The sequence below is a fragment of the Thunnus maccoyii genome, chromosome 15 (genome assembly GCF_910596095.1).
Source record: "Thunnus maccoyii chromosome 15, fThuMac1.1, whole genome shotgun sequence".
In the NCBI taxonomy this organism is placed as follows: domain Eukaryota; kingdom Metazoa; phylum Chordata; class Actinopteri; order Scombriformes; family Scombridae; genus Thunnus; species Thunnus maccoyii.
This window is the reverse complement of record NC_056547.1, coordinates 1,624,314-1,645,646: the sequence shown is the minus strand read 5'-3', so window position 1 is coordinate 1,645,646 and position 21,333 is coordinate 1,624,314. Positions and strand designations below refer to the sequence as shown.

At 38.8% G+C, this 21,333-nt stretch overlaps 1 protein-coding gene and 3 gene segments (V, D, J or C); 2 read left to right on the top strand and 2 right to left on the bottom strand.

The window, feature by feature from the left end:
* Positions 1-21,333, bottom strand: part of LOC121913208 — an 899,212-nt gene that overhangs the window by 851,617 nt on the left and 26,262 nt on the right.
* Positions 1-21,333, top strand: part of LOC121913212 — a 747,540-nt gene that overhangs the window by 710,548 nt on the left and 15,659 nt on the right.
* The window catches only part of LOC121913210, a 756,822-nt gene that overhangs the window by 723,306 nt on the left and 12,183 nt on the right, over positions 1-21,333 (bottom strand).
* LOC121913171 (zinc finger protein OZF-like) lies at positions 290-21,096 on the top strand. 10 transcript variants are annotated; one of them, XR_006100224.1, is made up of 3 exons: positions 496-932; positions 2,278-3,261; positions 8,569-9,634. XR_006100224.1 is itself a non-coding variant. In XM_042435853.1 (3 exons), the coding sequence occupies exons 1-3, from the start codon at positions 6,185-6,187 to the stop codon at positions 20,751-20,753; spliced, it is 1,452 nt and encodes a 483-aa protein (XP_042291787.1). In that variant the 5' UTR covers positions 5,863-6,184; the 3' UTR covers positions 20,754-21,096. The 10 variants fall into 10 exon arrangements, 9 of the variants coding, with proteins under 9 accessions (XP_042291792.1, XP_042291788.1, XP_042291787.1 ...); XM_042435853.1 differs by lacking the exons at positions 496-932; positions 2,278-3,261; positions 8,569-9,634 and adding exons at positions 5,863-6,377; positions 7,575-7,895; positions 19,816-21,096; XM_042435858.1 differs by lacking the exons at positions 2,278-3,261; positions 8,569-9,634 and adding an exon at positions 13,498-14,682 and having other exon boundaries at positions 290-932.

The window sequence follows — 21,333 nt, the reverse complement described above, 5'->3', positions numbered from 1 at the left end:
CTTGCTCATGGGGGAATGTTGGGTCTATGTTAAATAAAGAGCACGGTCTAGACCTGCTCTATGTGAAGAGTGCCCTGAGATAACTTCTGTTGTGATATAATTGACTTGATTATCAAAATAGTTTGGCAATTAATTTAATAGCTGACAACTAATCAATTAATCAACAAATCAGTGTAGCTGTAAAGTGAATCTAGAAAATAACAAATTAAGCTTTTCCTTTGCAGTAGTATAATAAAAAATAGGATGTACATCCAATCCAAGGATGTAAATTTCACTAGGGAAAATTACCCCTCCTTCTGTTCGGGTCATACACAACATGAAGACTACAGACACTCAGGTCTGACAAAAATTTTAAAAAACTCATATTTTTTTAGCTAATTTTTTCTTTAAAAAGCTGGAACTTTTGACACACATGCCAGTAAAGCTTTTGGTCTTTTACTTTGAAGATTTCCTATGACCTTGTACCGGAAACCAGCAGTATAACCCGGAAGTTTACTGCCGTTGTTCCCGCTGGTGCCGGTAAATCTCAATCTGCCATCCTGCTGGGGTGGACCGTCGAAGTGTGTCCACTTTGTTTTCTTCATGTTTTGCTTCTGATTCAGTCCCCGATAGCCTACAAAGCTAAAAAAAAAAAAAAAAAAAAAAAAAAAAAGTAAATTTATTCAGATCAGTCGAAACACAGCAAACCGCGTGTTTCACTGAGTTTGTCTGAATAAAAACCTGCTGTCTATGTGTGAAAATGTCTAAAATGCAAATGCTGAGAGCGTCGGTGACGCAGAGACTAACTGCGGCTGCTGAAGAGATATTTGTGCTGTTTGAAAGATCGATAGCAGAGTACGAGGAGGAACTTTCTCGATCAAAAGAGGAGAACGAGCGACAACGCAAACTACTGGACGTCTTTGTGATGCCGGAGGTTCGGCTGCACAGAGCAGGTTTGCAAAGTTTCAGCGTTTATTCTCACTGTCAGTTAAATAGCAGCTAAACCAGCCGCTGCAGTGTTCACATGATTCCAATTTACAGGTGTTTGGGTTAGTTGGCGACTTTCAGCCGACGGCAGCTGTTGAAAACACGAACAGATGTCCTACTAAAAGTCTTAAATTATCTTAAATTGAATGTTAAATGCAGTATATGTTCGTCAGGTCCTTTTTGTTTTGCATTATGTAAATTAAATGGTGTCGCAAACAAGCATTCACATTCTTCTCTTATTTTTCTGAAATCAATCTTTTCAAGTGTTAGCTTGCTTGAGAGTAAACCATTTACTGTATATAGTTTACTGTCTAACTCTTGTTGACTGTATATAAATATACATCTTAGGTTAAACAGGCGATAGGCTGGTCAAACCCGGTGAACACACAGTTTACACAATATTTAGCCACATACTGTACTTTTAGTGTGTAGCGTTACACAGTGACCAAGCAGGTTAACTAGTTGAATATGGGACACTTTCCGATTGAGGATAACGGTAAAAAAATAAAAATAAAAAAAAAATCCCAAGACAGGCTATAGCTACCAGCTACTATGGTACCATTTGTTTCACACATTATAAGAAACGTTACAAGAGGTGAATCGTCTTGCTGAGCACAATGTTACTTACGTAAATGTTTAGCTAAGATAATAACCACAGATGATTATTGAAGTAGAATTGATAAGGCTTTTAGGAGGGTCTGCTCACTACGAGCGGCCACGACACATTTGGCTGAAAGTCGCTAGTTACCGAAACACTGGTAAACACACTGAAACATCTCAACGTTGATGTCTGCAACGTTGTTTCTCTCTAATTGTATGGAAAGCCGAACGGTCATTATTCGTCTCAACATAATTTATGAACATCAGCTACCGACATAAAACTATACTACAAGAAGTATAAAGAAGAAAGGGAGATAAACCATGACCTTTTCGGCTTTCCTTAATTTTGACTTTCCACAAACAGGTGTTCCACCAAACAATCTTTCACACTGATTACTGTGAGTTATAAGCCAACATGTTGTTTTAGTGAAGCTGATGTGCACCGTTTCCAGTGTCTGAAGCCTTGAGGTTAGTTAGAGCGTAAAATACATCGATCTCAAATTAAAAGTACTAAAAGGGAAAGTTCGGGTGAAAATTGTTGTCATTTCTTTTCACTAATATGCAGTAACATATTCATGAATTACTCTCCCCAACAGCAGAGGAGTGGTTTAATGGGGAATTATGGGAAATGAAGGGTGGTTTCAGACAATAAAATGCCAGTGTTTCAGTGTTGATATGAAATCTTTTTTTGTGTGTGTGTGTTTCCTGCAGACGTCCAGCAGCTGTTGGAGAGTAAAGAAGAGGTTCCCCCTGAGCAGCAGGAGAGGAGCTCCAGTCTGGACCAGGAGGACCAAGAGCCCCCACACATTAACCCCACACATTTTATTAAAGAGGAACAGGAGGAACTCTTTACCAGTCAGGAGGGAGAGCAGCTTCAAGTGCTAGAGGAGGCTGATATCATCAAGTTCACATTCACTCCTGTCCCTGTGAAGAGTGAAGATGATGAAGAGAAACCTCAGTGCTCACAGATTCATCAAAATCAAAACGTGAAGAACAGAGAGGCAGAGCATTTGAATACAGATGCTGGTGGAGAGGACTGTGGAAGATCAGAAGCAGCCGAGAACTCAGATCCAGATAGACATTTACAACCAGTTAGTCATTACGATTCTTTCCAGCTTCATAAACATGCGGCTGAACAGAGCGATAATGAAAAAAGCAATGATTTGAAATGTAATACTGGTAAAAAATCATTTAGCTGCTCTGAGTGTGGAAAAAAATTTGTCCGCAAAGACAATATGAAGAGCCACATGAGATGTCACACTGAAGAGAAATCATTTGGTTGCTTGATTTGTGGGAAAAGATTCAGGAAGAATGCCAATTTGGCCAGACACGTGAAGATTCATGCAGCAGAAAAGCCTTATACTTGCTCAGTTTGTAACAGCGGTTTTATTCAGCGAGGGACATTGGGTCAACACATGAGAATTCACACTGGTGAGAAACCGTTTAGTTGTTCGATTTGTGGTAAAAGATTTACACAGAAAGGATCTGTGACAGAGCACATGACCATCCACACAGGCGAGAAACCGTTCAGTTGCAGTATTTGTGGCAAAGGATTGAACAGGCGGTCGCATATCAAAAGACACAAATGTGTTCATTTCACAGACGCTTATGTTGTGAAACGTAAATGATAGTGTGGTTGAGTTGATTTGAGTCCTCAAAACTCTCCAATGAATTCAGGCAGCAGCAGCACCATAAATCTCCTGTGATGTTCAGAGCACAACAGACATGTCACTAAACTGGAGCTTCACATCAACAACCTGTATGACTCTGGTGCGTTGTTCTGCGCAGCATTTCCACTGTGCTTTACAAGCAGGAATGTTTTGGATATATGTTATTAATAAAGGCAAAAGCTGTGGTTTTAGAAACAAGTGATTGATATGTTATCAACTATGTTAAATATAAAATTTCTTATATTCCCAAAGATGTGCATACCGGGTTTGAGGACTCCACAGTTATCAAAAAAAAGTAACAATAACAACAACTTTGGCATTTTTGGTTTGGAAAAGAGTAAAAAGTGCATAAACATAACTGCTTTGCGATAGAAAATTGGCTACAGGAATTTTTTAATATTTTGAGGATGGGACATCTGACTGGTATTTTAGTTGAAGCTAACAATCATTCAGTTCCGTTGGATCAGATTAAAACAACTACTCAACTTGCAGTTACATTTTTTTGTGCATTTCCAGTATTTTTCTTCTCATACAGATGATTGATTTAATTTGATTCAATTAAATACAAAGTGATAAAACGTGCGTCCAGTTCAACTAGACATATTATAGATTCATCATATGATTGTAATGAGACATGTAGCCTTCAAAAGTTTATCAAATTTCATCAAATCCAGGCAGACAGAAATAAGCTAATTTTGAGTGGAAAAGTAGCTTTTACACACAATATGTGTGTTTGGAAAAATCACCAATGAACTGGTGTGTAGTTACTCTTAAATTAATTTAATAGCTGGCAACTAACTGACTAATCGTTGCAGCTCTGATATGAATCAAACAGGTAACAATTTATGCTTTTCCATCGCGGTAATATAACAAAAATTGCTGTCTGCCTGATCCGAGAGTGAATGTTTCACAGGGGGAAATTACCATTCCCTCTGAGTGGGGGGAGGGTGGTTGGGATTATACATAACCTGAAGGCTGCAGACACTTCTCAAGTCTGACGAACCTCACAAGATAAATTAATTAGTTTATACATGGTCTTGCACCAGACTACCACTCAGAAATGCTTTTAGTTTATGAACCAGGAAGATCTTCCAGTTCTTCTCTTTTAGCTGTTAGACCTCTTTTATTTAATATTTATTTATTGACATTTTACTGTGTTATTACCAATAATGTTACCAATACTAAGCTCTGCAGGATGGGGGATCAAGTCTGCTTGTGGAACAGCCTTCCTAACCATTTGAGGGCAGCACAGACTCTAGTCTCTATTAAAAAGGCCTAAAAACCATTTCTTTATTCAGGAAGGTTTTTTCATCTTAACTCTTGTTATTTTCTTTATATTGTGTGCTGTATATTTTTAACATTGTAGCACTTTGAGATTCACTGCCAATGACGTGCATTACAAATTAAATGCATTATGATTTATTTTCTGTAACATTTCATTATTTTATTCTTATTTTTATTGCTTTTATTGTATTATCTTTTATCATTTAAATCTTTTTGCTCATATTTTTTCAGCTAAATCTAAAAAATCTGGAACTTTTGACTCAAATACAGTAACGCTTTAGGTCTTTTACTTTGAAGTTTCTACGGCCGTGTACCGGAAACGAGCAGTATGACCCGGAAGCTTTCTGCCGTTATTCCCGCTGGTGATGTAAATATTCTGTCAGGATGAACCGTTATAGTCTCTGTGTCTGGACAAATCTGTTGGAGTGGACTCTGTGAAGTTCACTTTGTTTTCTTCATGACCGTCACACCCCTTTATTAGATATCAGTTATTGATCGGACTGATTTAATACATCACAACATCACGGCAGTTTCATACCGCAGTGGAGATAGAATACAGATTAAACTCAAGTGTATCCCTCCCAAATGTATATGTTTTTGTTTTCTAATTCATTATCTAGTTAAACGTGTTAATTGTCAGTCTGATCAACAAAAGAACCATAAACAAATTTCCTAATTTATTAGAAAGATTTTTCTTTTCATGCTCTGTTATTTCCCCCATTGATTTTATTATGGATAAAATTAAAGTCAGGGATAGTTTTTCTGTCAGTAAGAAACACATTTTAAACACATTTATATTTTACATAATTTGTCGTCATTTCCATTCAGCGACATGTAAGGCTGAAAATCCCCGACCGTCAGGTGATATGAGGTACATAATTTCAATTTTCCCTGAAACATTTAGCGAAAAAATAATTTCCATTGTTCAAATTACATCCTGATTATATTCCGGGTTATTAAATAATGAAATTACAATCAGATTATCAATAAATACGGGCTCAAATAATTAATAAATGATATGAACTCACTCTGCCAGGAGAAATGGTTCCTGTGCCTCTGAGCAGGACTGAGTATAAATACAGAATGCAGGTTTTTATTCATGTGCAGGTGTTTGCTAAACAGGCTGCAGAGAGCAAACAGCTGCTGGCAGTGATAACTGTGCACCTTTATTAATTTTAACACAGTGCACATGTGTGTGCAGACACAAACTCCATCAAAAGTCTCTACAGCTGTTAAAGCCGCCTGACAGCTGATCCAGCTGTGATCAGCTGCCGCCGTCATCAGAAATACGTCGCTTCGCGTGACGCTTCAGAGGAGAGGATGTCTCATTTCTCTAAAAAGATTTCTCGTTTCCTCTCTCGCAAGTTTCTCTTCACGCCTCCGCGGTGGGAGGGGCTGCAATGAAAAGACACAAGTGAGAGAAACGGATACGATTGCTTTGGGATGTACCCCACAGTCTGCCGTCCTGCCCGTCAGAGTGTCTGTCTGGACAAACCTATCTGAGTGGACTTAATGAGGTTTGTTTTCTTCATGTTTTGCCTCTGATTCAGTCCCCGATAGCCTACAAAGCTAAAGAAGTTAGCTTACTCAGATCAAGCGAAACACAGCAAGCCGCGTGTTTCACGGAGTTTGTTTGAATAAACAGTCGCTGTCTTTGTGTGACAATGTCTAAAGTCCAAATGCTGAGAGCGTCGGTGACGCAGCGACTAACTGCGGCTGCTGAAGAGATATTTGTGCTGTTTGAAAGATCGATAGCAGAGTACGAGGAGGAACTTTCTCGATCAAAAGAGGAGAACGAGCGACAACGCAAACTACTGGACGCTGTCTTCAACCCTCAACTTCAGCTACACAGAGCAGGTTTGTTCATTAAACATTTATATACATATTTACATCAGTTTGAGGTCATACTTCAATCAAAAAATACAGCAGCAGCAGTGGAAGAAGTACTCAGATCCTTTATTTCAGTAAAAGTACCAATGCAGCAATGTAAAAATACTCCATCACAAGTAAGTCTGTACTACTGCAGTAAAAGTACATAAGTATTTTGAGCTTGATGTAGTTAAAGTATTGCAGTAAAAGTACATAAGTATTATCAGCTTGATGTCGTTAAAGTAATACAGTAAAAGAAGTGGTTTGGTCCCTCTGACTGATATATTATCCTCATTAGATTATTAATATTGAAGCATCAGTGTGTAAGCAGGATGTTACTGTTGTAGCTGCTGGAGTGTGACAGAAGATTAATCAGCAACTATTTTGACAATTGAATAATTGTTGTACTCACTTTTTAAGCAATTAAAAAAATAAGTAGGTTTCAGCTTCTCAAATGTGCTGGAATGGAAACACTGAAACACAAACACACTAATTAATGAAATATATGGATGTGAATTCCTTTTGAGATTTCAGTGGTAGGTTTGTTTTTAAGAGCCTGTTTTTTGGATGAGTCAGAGAGTCAACTATCTCAATTTAAAAAATAACTTAAAAAGGTTGTAGTATTGAAAAAGACAACGGGATGCCAGAAAATTTATTTTCTGTTTACTGCAGAGTGGAGGGACCCATGTTACCAAACACTCAATATCAGTGATGGCTGTCGGCATGTAGAGCTGTTTAAAGGGCCAGTGTGTAGGATTTAGTGGCATCTAGTGGTGAGGTTGCAGATTGCAACCAGCTGAATACCCTTCCCCCTCCCCTGCAAACATGTAGGAGAAACTACAGTGGCCGTGAAACTTGCGAAAAATGCAAAAGGCCCTTCTAGAGCCAGTGTTTGGATTGTCCATTCAGGGCTACTGTAGAAACATGGTGGTGCAACATGGCGGGCTCCGTGGAAGCTGCCTATGTAGATATAAAGGGCCCATTCTAAGGTAACAAAAACACAATGATGTTCACAAATATGCAATAACATGTTCATGAATTACTCTGCCCTACAGCAGAGGAATGGTTTAACTTAATCCATGGGTAATTATAGGGAACGAGGGGGTATCCCGACCACAATGCCAGTGTTTCAGTGTTAATGTGAAATCAGATTTTTATTTAAACCTGTGTTTGTGTTTCCTGCAGATATCCAGCAGCTGTTGGAGAGTAAAGAAGAGGTTCCCCCTGAGCAGCAGGAGAGGAACTCCAGTCAGGACCAGGAGAACCCAGAGCCCCCACACATTAAAGAGGAACAGGAGGAACTCTGGACCAGTCAGGAGGGAGAGCAGCTTCAAGGGCTGGAGGAGGCTGATATCACCAAGTTCACATTCACTCCTGTCCCTGTGAAGAGTGAAGATGATGAAAAGAAACCTCAGTCCTCACAGCTTCATCAAAGACAAACTGAACAGATGGAAACAAAAGCTGATGGAGAGGACTGTGGAGGATCAGAACCAGCCAGGAACTCACATCCAGATAGACATTTACAACCAGTTATTGAGTACGAAACATGTTTGGAGACCAGGGACCGGGGACCAGGGGTTAGCAATTATGAAACTTCACACATTTCTAAACAGGTAGCTGAGCAGAGCAATGATTGCACAGGAAACAGAGGATCTTCTAATATCCCCTCATCATTTAGCTGGTCTTTGTATGGTAAAAAATTTGGCCAGAAAGGAACTCTGCAGAGGCACATGAGATGTCACACTGGAGAAGAACCATTTGGTTGCTCGATTTGTGGGAAAAGATTCAGATATAATTCAAATTTGCTCATACATTTTAGGATTCATACAGCAGAAAAGCCTTTCACCTGCTCAGTTTGTAACAGCAGCTTTAGTCAGCGAGGGACATTGATTCAACACATGAGAATTCACACTGGCGAGAGACCATTTAGTTGTTCGATTTGTGGTAAAAGATTTACACAGAAAGGATCTGTAACAGAGCACATGACAGTCCACACAGGCAAGAAACCATTCAGCTGCTGTATTTGTGGCAAAGGATTTAACAGGCGGTCGCATATCAAAAACCACAAGTGTGTTCATGTCACAGAAGCTTAGGTTAACGTAGATGATCTCATGGTGTGGCCGAGTTGATTTGAGTCCTCAAAACTCTCCAATGAATTCAGGCAGCAGCAGCACCATAAATCTCCTGTGATGTTCAGAGCACAACAGACATGTCACTAACCTGGAGCGTCCCATTAACAACCTGTAAGGCTTTGGTGCTTTGTTCTGCCCTGCATTTCCACTGTGCCTTAAAAACCAGAACATTTTCTATATACTTAGAGCAGCAGGGCAGGAATTATACCACGGCTAGTGCCCTGGATGCCCCGGAGTGTGGCTGTAATGCCCCTTCTAAAATTAACTACCCACATGGCCAGTTTGGCATGTTTTGAACAGGCCCTTAAAAGAAAGTTGCAGATTTCCCCATTTAAAACTACATGTGACGCAGCAAACAAACAGACTCAACATTTCCCAGAGTCTCCATCATCACGCTGGACATCAACAGTAGTGCAAGATTTCTCCCAGTCCTGCAAATATATGTGTAATGTTAATGTAAACATTAACAGCAAACCCGCTAGCTAACGTTAGCTAATAGTTAACATTATGTGATAAGCAGCGCAGGCAGCTGAACACTGTTCAGTGTAAGTATTGATACATGTTGTGTTTTAAACTTTACCAGTCACACATTCTCCTGCCAGGCTCTTGGAAGTGGTCAAAATTATCAATGTGTTCAATGTCTAACATGTAAAAAAGTGTTTTAAGTCATTTTTGTGACTCCTATTATCTCAGACTCAACGGTTGCACGGGTGTTGGAACTTGTTCAGATGAATTTTGATCACCCTTAGCCCATTTATAGACGTTATTTTAGTCATTAAAATATAACAATAAGAATAAAATGAATTGTTCACATTTTTTAAAAAAATCAATCAGACAGCATTTTGTGGAAAAGTCAAACTTTCAGTGTACAGTTTTAATAAACTCGATACTGTTTTTCAATACACTTTTTCAATACTGTATAAACTTAGTAGTTACATTCACAACTTTCTAAACTGTGAGGATTTGTTGCTTTTCCCTGTTTTTATATCACTGTAAATTTAAATTCTCTCCTCTTTCATCTGTTGGTCAAATAAAACAAGACATTTGAAGATGTCAACTTGAGCTCTGGGAACTTTTTTCTTTACTTTCTGACATTGACTTGACAAGGAATTTTATTTATAGGCTATTTTGATTTTTGCAAGTAAAAATAATCAGAAAATGTTTTATTGATGACATAAACATTTTTGATCCATTTTTTTTAAAAGAATTGTGACAGATGTACTAGAGCGGGAAATGTAAAAGTTGAAAAATAAACTTGTCTGTGCTCTTGCTAACTACTGTTTACTGTTGAACTAAACACCAACACATCGGCAAAGATATATTGGTCTGTCCAATATATCTGTCTAACTCTAGTATAGACTAAACTAAATCACAAACTGGCCGATTATATAAATAATACTTTATTTGAATCTGCAGTTGCACAGTTGACAATACACTGGTGATTTCTGGAAACATCATACTTGCCAAATCTAATGAATGTAGGCCTGTTTATGGGTCAAGCGTCCATTAGAAGCTTTTAAAAATCTTTCTTTGACCAAATCGAGAACCACTAGCTGATTATAAAAATTCTGCATGATACAGGTCTATATCCAAGAGTATGAACTGTGATCTAAGTACATTTTTAAAAAAATCCTACTTAGGGCAGTAATACACCCAGTAGTGTAAAAACTCCCAAAACCATAGAAGAGGAAGCTTTTCAATGAGAGGAAGAGAGGAAGGGACGGTGGTTTTACAGCATTCAAAGAAAAGTTGGAGAAATGAGATGTACAGGAAGAAAAAGGAGACAATAATATCAAGGTTTCGATTTGGTCATACAGGACTAAATAATACTCTACAAAATAGGGAAACGTGACAGGGGAAGGTATGACTTTTGTGGACGAGAAGAAACAATAGATCATCAATAATGTTAAGGAAATGAATTTGATTGAGATAATAAAATCCATAAAGATAATCATTTAAGAAAAAAAAATTTAATGTTTTTGATGGCAAAAATATATAATTGTCCAGATACATGTAGTTTTATAAAATAATGAATCAAAAAAGTCACAGATGAATAGAGCTTAAATGTCAGGACCAACTCGATAGACAACAACACACTATGATCTCAACACAAGTAAAAATGTCAACCTGCAGTGGCATTAGATGGAAAGTCAGGGAATCACCAAGGTTTTTTTTTTTAACTTTTAAACTTTATTAACAACAATAGCATATACAATATATATAAAACACTAGGACATACAAAAGACAACATCAGCAATTTATGTCCCAGGGGTTCAGGCAAATAGTTCAAATCATAGCACCAACTTCAGACAAAGATGTTTCAATATCAGTTCAATATCAGTCCTGTGAGGTGCTTTGCTTTAGAGTTTTCTGAATATCTTATGGAGTTCACAGATTCATTGAGATCATTTATAAAGACTGGAAAGAGTGGTTTAGAACCACTGAACTTGCATTTGTGGATGTGATATTTAGCAAGTAAAAATAAGAAATTTATTATAAAAAATATTTTCCTTCTTACAATCAAACACACCAAAGAAAACATCCTTAAAACATAAAGAAAAATCCGCAATGAAATGTGTTTGGATGAACTCTAGGATGTCTGACCAGATTTCTCTATATGAGAACAATTTCAAAACAAATGTGAAACATTTTCATCTGAGTTTTTACAAAATAAGCAGGAAGACTCAATATCTCGTTTATATCTGGATTCATCAAGGTTGGTGTGTAGAATTTAAGAAACAGGGTAAAATGACATGATGTTACACACTTTTGTACAGTAGATGGCGGTATGCACCTTAAAGTTGTTTCCGCCAGTAAAGCGAGAGAAGAAGAAGAAGAAGTAGGAAGTGATTGTTCAGGCGTTGCAGCGAGTAAAAACATCTGCTGAAACAAAACATACATTTTATTAAAAACGCGTCGTTTTTTCTTTTCCTCCGCTGTGACTGAACTCCGGGGGAAATGTCCAGCCTTCAGGGTCTGAAGGTTTTCGTCCAGCAGCGGCTAACTGCGGCTGTGGAGGAGATATTTGGACATTTTGAGAAAACAATAACCGAGTATGAAGAGGAGATGAACCGCCGACACCGCAGGCTGCTGGACGAGGTTTCCAAACAGGGTACTGTGCTGAGAGCAGCAGGTTGGAGTTTTATCTTTATACATCTAGGAAATAATTACAGGGTCGGTGATAGATTTGTGTCTCGTGTGTTGGTCAGTCGGGTCACAGACGGGTAACGTAAACCGGCGGCTTCTCTAGGAGATAATTCATGTTTAAAACCGCTTAAAGTCGTTTAAAAGCACGTAGCGCGGTTCTAAAGAGTCTTTTAACCACCTTGATGAGAAAATTATGCAGCTAACAATTATTTTCATTAACAATTAATCTGTTGATTATTTTTTCGATTAATCGATTAGTTGTTTGGTCTATAAAATGTCAGAAAATGGTGAATAATGTTGTTCATTGTTTCCTGAAGCCCAAGATGGCGTCCTCAAATGTTGTTTTGTCCACAACTCAAATATATTCAGTTTACTGTCATAGAGGACTAAAGAAATCAGAAAATATTGACATCTGTGGTAGAGATGTTCCAATACTTGAACTTGTGTATCGGCCAATACCAAGTACTGATCCTATACCATTACGTTAAAAAAATTAACAGCTCTATACAACTAAGTATGTATGAATGTGATATGATTGCTATCGTTAGCGTTATGCATCTTCAAATGCTTTATAAGATTCTGGGCCGTAAAGTATACCCCCGCAGCCCCCGCCTGTAAAACATCTACCTATCTAACTAACTAAACTAACTTTTTTTTTTTTTGCCGTAACGTAGGGGTCAGGTCATGATATTGTCTGTATTTTGAACATTAAAATAAAATAATAACTTTACTGGTCGATAGTTTTCTTTGTTTGATATGTCAGGGATTTTTGGTCCAATTAATACATTAGGCGGGAAATTCAAATCAATACAGCTCAGTGACAGCATCGGCACCGCTGATACACTTAGAAAATGAAAATATCAAAGCGGTGCCCAAAAACGGCTTGACAAAGAAAAACCTGCGGAATTTTGTGCCAAATTTACGAAAATCACGACTATATTTGAAACGGTAAATCCTGTCAGACGTGAAGAAGGATGCAGTATGTTAACAGGTGGGTTCCTGCATAGTTGACAGTGTTTAGCTTAGCAGCTTAGCTTAGCAGCCTTATTGTGTGAAGTTAGTTAGCCTGTATGTTATGCTGAGTTTTTTTCAGAATAATATATTGTTATAAGGCTTTCATAAACGGCTATAGCCCACATACAGAGAAAAATATAGCTACTGCCACACAAGTGTCAGGATAGGATGAGGATAGGCTATTTCAAGGCCAAGCACGGTTACATTGCGGAGCTGATGAGGTTGCTGGTGTTGAAATTAGCAACACTAGTGTCAGTCCTCGAGACTAAAGCCTTGCACACTGTACACGTTGCCTCTTTACTGACGGGACTTTCCAGTGTAAAATATTGGCCAAATTGCTGATATTTTGCTAACAGCTAACGTTATACTGTTTATTGGAGATCAGTTCTTCTTCGTCGCTCTAAAACAGTAGTTGCCAGTGGTTGCACAGCGCAGCTTGCTCTGTAGGCTGCTGTTTTGAAGCAGTGAAGAAGAATTGATTTCTGGGAAAACTGCTGTTTTATCCGGGTTTATTAATAAATTACATGATATCAGATCAGTGCACAGACTGGCATACTCGCCGATACACAATCCAGCATTTAAGGCTGTATCGGAGGCATTTCTGATATTGATATCAAGATTGGAACAACTCTGATCTGGGGAGCTGGAATCAGAGAATTTTGACATTTTCTTTCTTAAAAATGACTCCAAACAATTTAGCCTATCGATTATCAAAACAGTTGCCGATTAATCGACTAATCATTGCAGCTCTAGTATCAAGTTTATAAACTTTTAATACATATTTTTCTATAATGTGTGTTAATTGTTTCCTGCAGATGTCCAGCAGCTGTTGGAGAATAAAGAAGTTCCCTCTGAGCAGCAGGAGAGGAGCTCCGGTCTGGACCAGGAGGACCCAGAGCCCCCACACATTAAAGAGGAACAGGGGGAACTCTGGACCAGTCAGGAGGGAGAGCAGCTTCAGGGGCTGGAGGAGGCTGATATCATCAGGTTCACATACATTCCCGTCCCACGTGAAGATGATGAAGAGAAACCTCAGTCCTTGCAGCTTCAGAGCACTGGAGAGCCTCCAGCCAGCAGCTCAACTGAACAGATGAAGACAGAAGCTGATGAAGACCACTGTGAGGGACCAGAACCAGTCAGCAGCTTCGATCCAGATAGTTATTTACAACCACTCAGTGAAGACGAAACGTGGACGGAGACCAGAGACCCTCTGTCAGGTTTAAAGGCTCTGAATAATAATATTGTTAATGACAATATCGTTCATAAACTCCTTGAAAGCGAGGACGAGCGAACTGATGGTACAAAATCATTTACCTGCCCTCAGTGTGATAAAAGTTTTGACCGCAGGGAAACCCTGAACAGACACATGAGGTGTCACACGGGCGAAAAGCCGTACAGTTGTCTAGTTTGTAAGAGACTTTTTAGATGGAGAGCAGACTTTGTGGCACACTTGAGAACCCACACAGGGGAGAAACCTTTCATGTGCAGCGACTGCGGGAAATGCTTCATCAAACACGGAACTCTCACGCGACACATGAGAACCCATACCGGCGAGAGACCGCACGTGTGCACGGTCTGCGGTAACGGTTTTCATCGCAAAGAAGATCTGACCAAACACACGAGGACCCACACCGGGGAGAAACCCTTCAGCTGCAGAGTTTGTAACAGACAGTTCTCTCGCTTGTTTCGTGTCAAAAACCACAAGTGTGTCGTTGAGAGCAGCGATACATGAAGCTGCTGAGAGAGTTGGATGTTTTAGCTTCCCGTGTTCGATATCTTACCACCTACCTCAGTGTTTGAAATTAGAAAAACTAGTCGTAGTTACAATTTGCTTAGAATCATTCAAGTCAGTTTTTATTTATATAACCCAGTATCACAAAGCAGCAGTACAACATCCTCTATCCTTTGATCCCTCTGTTCAACTCAGGCATTATCTATTAATCTTCATTTTTTTTCTTAAATAGTTGTTTACTCCTGAAAATGGTGAAAAATGTCAATAGATGTTTCCCAAAGCCCAAGATGACGCCCTCAAATGTCTTGTTTGGTCCAGACCAACAGTCCACAACCCAAACATATTCATAGAGGACTAAAGAAACCAGGAAATAATCACACTTGAGAAGCTGGAATCAGAGAATTTGTGCATTATTATTTCTTAAAAATGACTCAAAATGATTAATTGGTTATCAAAATAGCTGGCGGTAATTTTACTGTTGATGGACGAATTGATAAATCATTGCAGCTCAAGATTCAAACTGTCAGAAAAAAAACCTTTAGTGGAAAAAAAATGGAAGAAGCGTCAGGAAGAGTAACGGAGAAGAAATCCCTTACAGATCTGCAGGATGAGAAAATTATAGAAGGATTGATAACATATGAAGAAACTGATCAGGAGCCGCCAAAAGACAGATAAGACCTGAGCCCAGCGACCACCATCACCATGGAGACAGTCGAAACTATAAACATAAGATCCTGATTAAACTTTACAAGACTTACATGTATTTAAAAGTGTTGAAAAAGACCCTTTTTTATCATTAATCTTCATTGAATTTGTCATATTTGTTTTTCAGCCTGTGATCACATGACATCTGTACTGTATAACTGTCCTGATAAACCAGACATACAAAAAATATGTGCAATTAATAAAGTCTGAAGATTTTTTGAAAAGGACTTTGTATGTGTTGCTTTTCTCTACAGACAGCAGAACATTCTGGAAATGCATATCTGGCATTAAATATAGCCGATCCGTTGGTGTCTTGGTGTTAATATAACTTCACTTATTCAAAATAAAAATAATAAAGAAACCTTCGAACCTTTGAGGGCTGTAACTAACCATTATTTTTTTTTTATTTTCAATCAATTATCTTGCCTGTTAAATGAACTTGTGGTCACGTCTTCAAATACCTTGTTTTATTTGATCAACAGTCGAAAAACTAAAAGATATTCAGTTCATGTGTGACACAGAAAAGCTTCAAGTCGTCACATTCGAGCAAAACTGCAACCAGAAGATTTTTTGCATTTTTGCATTGAAAAAAAGCATGAAATTACTAAAGCTATTATTTGATTATCAAAATAGTTGCCTCCTAGTCTTTGGAGTCGTTTCTAAACAAATTAACCAAACTTCATGATGAAGGAACATGTCACTCAGTGCAGCGATGTGGCTCACTGATGTGTTTTTTATAGTTTCTGGACAACAACAGAGGAATAAGATATATCAGGCTTTGGTACACACACAATACTTGTTAATAGATCAGTTCGTTGTTGGTTTGGATGCAAACATGAAGAAAAATATGGAAAATCGCCAGACTTATCCTTTTATCTGTCTACATTAATATCAGTAAAGTCAGACAGGAATCACCGCTAGAGGGCAGCAACTTAAAATGATCCTACAGTCTAAAGCGATCAGCCGTCAATGCGGAAGTCAGTCGCTCTGTTTTTTTCCTCTATGGCTGATAGTTGTGCCGTTATCACGGATGTATAACATGATAATAATGATAATAATAATAATATAAGAGAACCAAAGTGCCCAGAAAAGTTGTACACTGTTCCCCGTGGTGTCGGCTCATGAGCGGGTCAACCACTTTCTGCCGTCGGTGGAATGAAGGAGAAGAAGCGGCTGAAGTCCCGCCGCGGTTCACCGAGCGGCTGCTGCGGAGATGATCGGTGTCTTGTAGGCAGTGTGACGGAGTGACGGAGCGCTCAGAGCGGGCAGAGCAGCGGGTCTGCTGCCGGAGGACGAAACCACGATGAAGCCTGAAGACGAGCAGCACGGAGCGGGTCAGTCCAGACAGAACCACTGTTATTTAGTTATTACTTACTCATTTATTCACTGACTGACTGACTGACAGGGGTTGATAGTGTCAGTGGTTTGAAGAGGCAGACTTCAGGAAGTACTTGTTGGCAGCACTATTTACTCCCTCCAGGATTTCACTGAGGTTTTTGTGATTATTGCGGACAAAAATGTTTGATTTTGCTGCAGCTTTTCACAAAAATTGCGATACAATTTGCAATGTTTTATGTGCTCTCATTGTGGTAAAATTGCGGGAAAATTTGCAAGCAAAGTGATAAATAATGCGATTTAAAAAAAAAAAAAAAAAAAAAAACTACTTCCAATAAAGAGTCACATGTAATCACTTCCTTGATTAAAAAGCTTCCTGCAAAGAAACAACTATATCTCAGGACTAACTTTTAATGTATTTTCTGAACATGAGAATCATGGGCTCAAAGTTATGTAAAAAAGAAAATACTGTTCTTGAGTTATTTTATTAAATAAACTTTCACCTCAGTATTGGCACCAAATATGTTGTTCATTGATTGCAGAAAGTTTTCTTATGCTTCCTGATAGAAAAGTGACTGTCTACTGAAGATTTCCTCTTGTTGTTGACCACAATGTTACAAGGAATACAAAACAGTTTCCCTCCACTGTTCACTTATGTTGGCAGGTGAGATCTGTCCATCTTCCACCTGAATGTACCTGAATCTTTGCTGAATGCGCTGCGATGATGAAAAGGACCAAATTGAGACAACTGGTCCAAATCACAAGTGTCTGTTGAATTGGACATTTCATGCGGAAAAGTTGCGGAGATTTCTTGAATTTGCATTAATTATTGCGATCGCAAAATTGCAATTTCCTGGAAGGACTGACGATAGAAAGACTCCAGACAAAGAGTCGGGGAAAGGATTTTATTCTGTAAGTCACAATGACTCATATTTCCATTCTGTAAAGGTGTTGTGGTCTGAAAATAATATAAAATGAACAATATACATATATCAGGAATCACTGAAGTGTTGTAAAAAGCTCACTGACAGCTTGATAACTGAATCGGCAAAAATGCATCTCAAAATAATACCAGCGAAAATAACACAGTTTCAAATAAAAGTCTCCCATACTGTGAATTAACTAGTACTCATAACAGTCACTGAGACAGTCCGTCTGTTCAGATAAACATTAGCAGAAGCACAAGATGAAACATCTGACCACTATAGCAGTCACTGATTGGCTCTGGCTTAATCACCAATTAAGAGTGGCTGTAGCACAGGTTTTTATCATAGACTGTATAAAGATATGGACGTAGTTACCGTGACGTCACCCGTTGGTTTCTGAAGTGCAGTTTTGAAGCTCAAAGTGAGCCGCTCCGGCCGTCGCCATCTTGGCAGTGCGTGACGCTGTCTAACTCCCAGCCAATCAAAAATGGGCAAAGAGGCGAAACAAGCCACCTAGCGGCTGGCGGACCTGTCACTCAAAGCAGCCATGTCCTTCATTATGCATGACTTTACGGCTTAATGAAATTTAAACGGGTGAGTTATAAAAAAAATCACCCCCCGTACAGTTGTCATGAAAGGAGAAATTAGCTACAGAGACCAAAACCGTTGTTTGTACCAGGCTGTAAACATGTTTATTTCTGCTGTAAAGTTGGGCGTTTTAACATGGGGGTCTATGGGGATTGACTCGCTTTTGGAGCCTCAAGTGGTCATTCAAGGAACTGCAGTTTTTGGCACTTCCGCATTGGCTTCATTTTTCAGCCCCAGAGGTTGCTGCTTGGTTTTAATACAGACAGCAAACATGGTTAGAGAGAGAGAGGCGATATGTGTGAGTGTGGGGCTCAAAAGTATTATTCATTCATTAAAAGTGACATTTCCAGACAATATTCAGGTCTTAATTGGTGAATTCTGTTTGTTTAACTTTAAAAAAAACACACTTATATGATGCCTTATCAGTATCACATCCTCACCGGTATAGAAAATATTGAAATTTGTTTAAATTTATGTTTGTTTCACATTTATGTTTAACTTTTCTGTTGGGTTATACTTATGGTTCATATCAGTTAACTTCATACAAAGTTGAGTTAACAGAAGAAACCTTAATGAAATCAATATCTGCTGTCAGCCGATTCGCCTTAAAAGGACTCCTTGTTCTTCTTGTAGCTGAAGACAGTTCTTCATGACTCTGACTGGATGATGGTTTTGCATTATAGAGAAGAATCTAAACATCAAAACTGCCTAAAACTTTTGTACAATACTGTAATTGTTTTTACAGAATTAGTTTGAATTAGTTACTTTACCTGCTTGTGTTTAATTGTTTGATTTAGGCCCACAACCAACAATTATTTTAATCATTCATTAATCTGCCAATTATTTTCTCAATTAACTGATCATAAAATGTCAGAAAACTGTGAAAAATTCTCAGCAAAATTTTGTAAAGCTCCAAGCTGACGTCATCAAATATCTTGTTAAGTCCAGTCAACTGTCTTCAATCAATTTACTAGAATGTTAACAGAAGGAAAAGCAGCAAATTCTCACATTAATGAGCCGGGACCATCAAATGTTGGGAATTTTTGCTTGAAAACTGACATAAGAGAATTAATTGTTTATCAAAATAGTTGCAGATTAACGTTCTGTCGATTGATTAATCTATTAATCGACCACTCTTTGATTGTGGATACTGAACCATGACCAGAATGCACACATTATATTTATTTCGTTTTCACATTACAGAAGATCACGTTAACATGAGTCTGACAGTAAAACATGGAACTTTACATGGAGGCTGTTGATGGTGTGGTGTGCTGGATCTAAGTGTAATTGGACATTTTACCATTTCAACTAGTGTGTATTGATGAAAATGCATCAGAAATAATAGTGCCATGTTTCACCATGATAAATGTGTATTTACTGTCATTCAGCTGCTTTAATAATATAACCATTTTAACTTATTTTTGAATTTAGATACTTGACTCTCTGACTCATCAAAAAACAGACTCTTAGTAACAATTTACAACTGAAATATCAGAAGAAATTCACAATGTGTGTGTTTGTGTTTCTTGCAGACATCCAGCAGCTGTTGGAGAGTAAAGAAGAGGTTCCAGCTGAGCAGCAGGAGTTGAGCTCCAGTCTGGACCAGGAGGACCCAGAGCCCCCACACATTAAAGAGGAACTCTGGACCAGTCAGGAGGGAGAGCAGCTTCAAGGGCTGGAGGACGCTGATATCACCAAGATCCCATCTACTCCTGTCCCTGTGAAGAGTGAAGATGATGAAGAGAAACCTCAGTCCTCACAGCTTCATCAAAGACAAACTGAGGACATGGAAAGAGAAGCTGATGGAGAGGACTGTGGAGGATCAGAACCAGCCGGGAACTCACATCCAGATAGACATTTACAACCAGACACCATGAAGACTTCACACTCTTCTGAATCTGAGACTGAGGACAGTGATGGTGATACTTGGAAAGACACCCGTGAACCTCAATCAGATTTAAACATCCTGAACAACAGTGGAGTTATTTCGAATGATATGGGGTGTAATATTGAAACTAAATCATACAGCTGCTCTGAATGTGGTAAAATATTTGGCCAGAAAGGGACTCTGCAGAGACACATGAGATGTCACACAGGTGAGAAACCATTTAGCTGCACAATTTGTGGCAAAAACTTCACACAGAGCGGACCTTTGGTGTACCACCTGAGAGTTCACACAGGAGAGAAACCATTCAGCTGCTCAGTTTGTGGCACAAGTTTCAGTCAGAAGGGGACACTGGAACAACACATGAGAATCCATACTGGGGAGAAACCATTTACTTGCTCAATTTGTGGTAAAAAGTTGACTCGGTACCAGCATTTAATCGGTCACATGCGTTGTCACTCGGGAGAAAAGCCATTCAGCTGTTCGGTTTGTAATAAACAATTCAGATGGAGCGGAGACGTCGCGTCTCACATGAGAATCCACACAGGGGAGAAACCTCACTGCTGCTCAGTGTGCGGGAGACGATTCAGGCAGCGTTCGTCGTTGTTCACACACTCAAAGAGTCACACCGAAGAGAAACCGCTCAGCTGCTCAGTTTGTAACAGAAGATTTCATCTCAAAACAACATTAGTGAATCACATGCGAACGCACACCGGGGAGAAACCTTACAACTGTAAGGTGTGCGGTAAAGGTTTTAGTCAAATCGGAGCCTTGAACAGACACATGAGAATCCACACCGGAGAGAAACCTTTCAGTTGTGATGCTTGTGGGAAAAGATTTAGACAGCAGACACACGTCAGAAGTCACAAGTGTGTTGTTGAGAGCAGCAGCAGGTAGAGTTGGTTCCAGTAGCTGGTTCCATTCCAAAATACACATATTCGCTTAATATCTCAACAACTACTGGATGGATTGCCATGAAATTTTGTACAAGTATTAATTTTCCACATGGGATGACTCTTACTGGCTTTGATGATCCCCTGACTTTTCATCTAGTGCCACCAGCAGCTTGACATTTTTGGCTTTTAGTGATATACACTTTATTAGGAACACCTGTGTTTAGCGTTATATTGAAAAGTATATTTTGTCCACCAATTAACAGACATGAGGGGAGCAAAATATTAGGAACACTTCAATATAATGAACTCCGGTACACCACCACCACCACCCGCTACAACGTTGATAATAAAAAAAAAGTAGAATTCTCACCTTTCTGACAATCTCAACAAAAACATATAAATGTATAAGCTTTGTAAAAGTAGAATTTATGGCAGAGTTGTTGTATTGGATTGCCTTAGATCGCACAGGTGTTCCTCATTAAATTGGTTTACCATGAAATTGCAATGTTTCACCTCTGCAATGATATTTTTGGTGTCTTTTAAGTTTGCGCAAGACACAATAAGTAACATAACTAAGTATG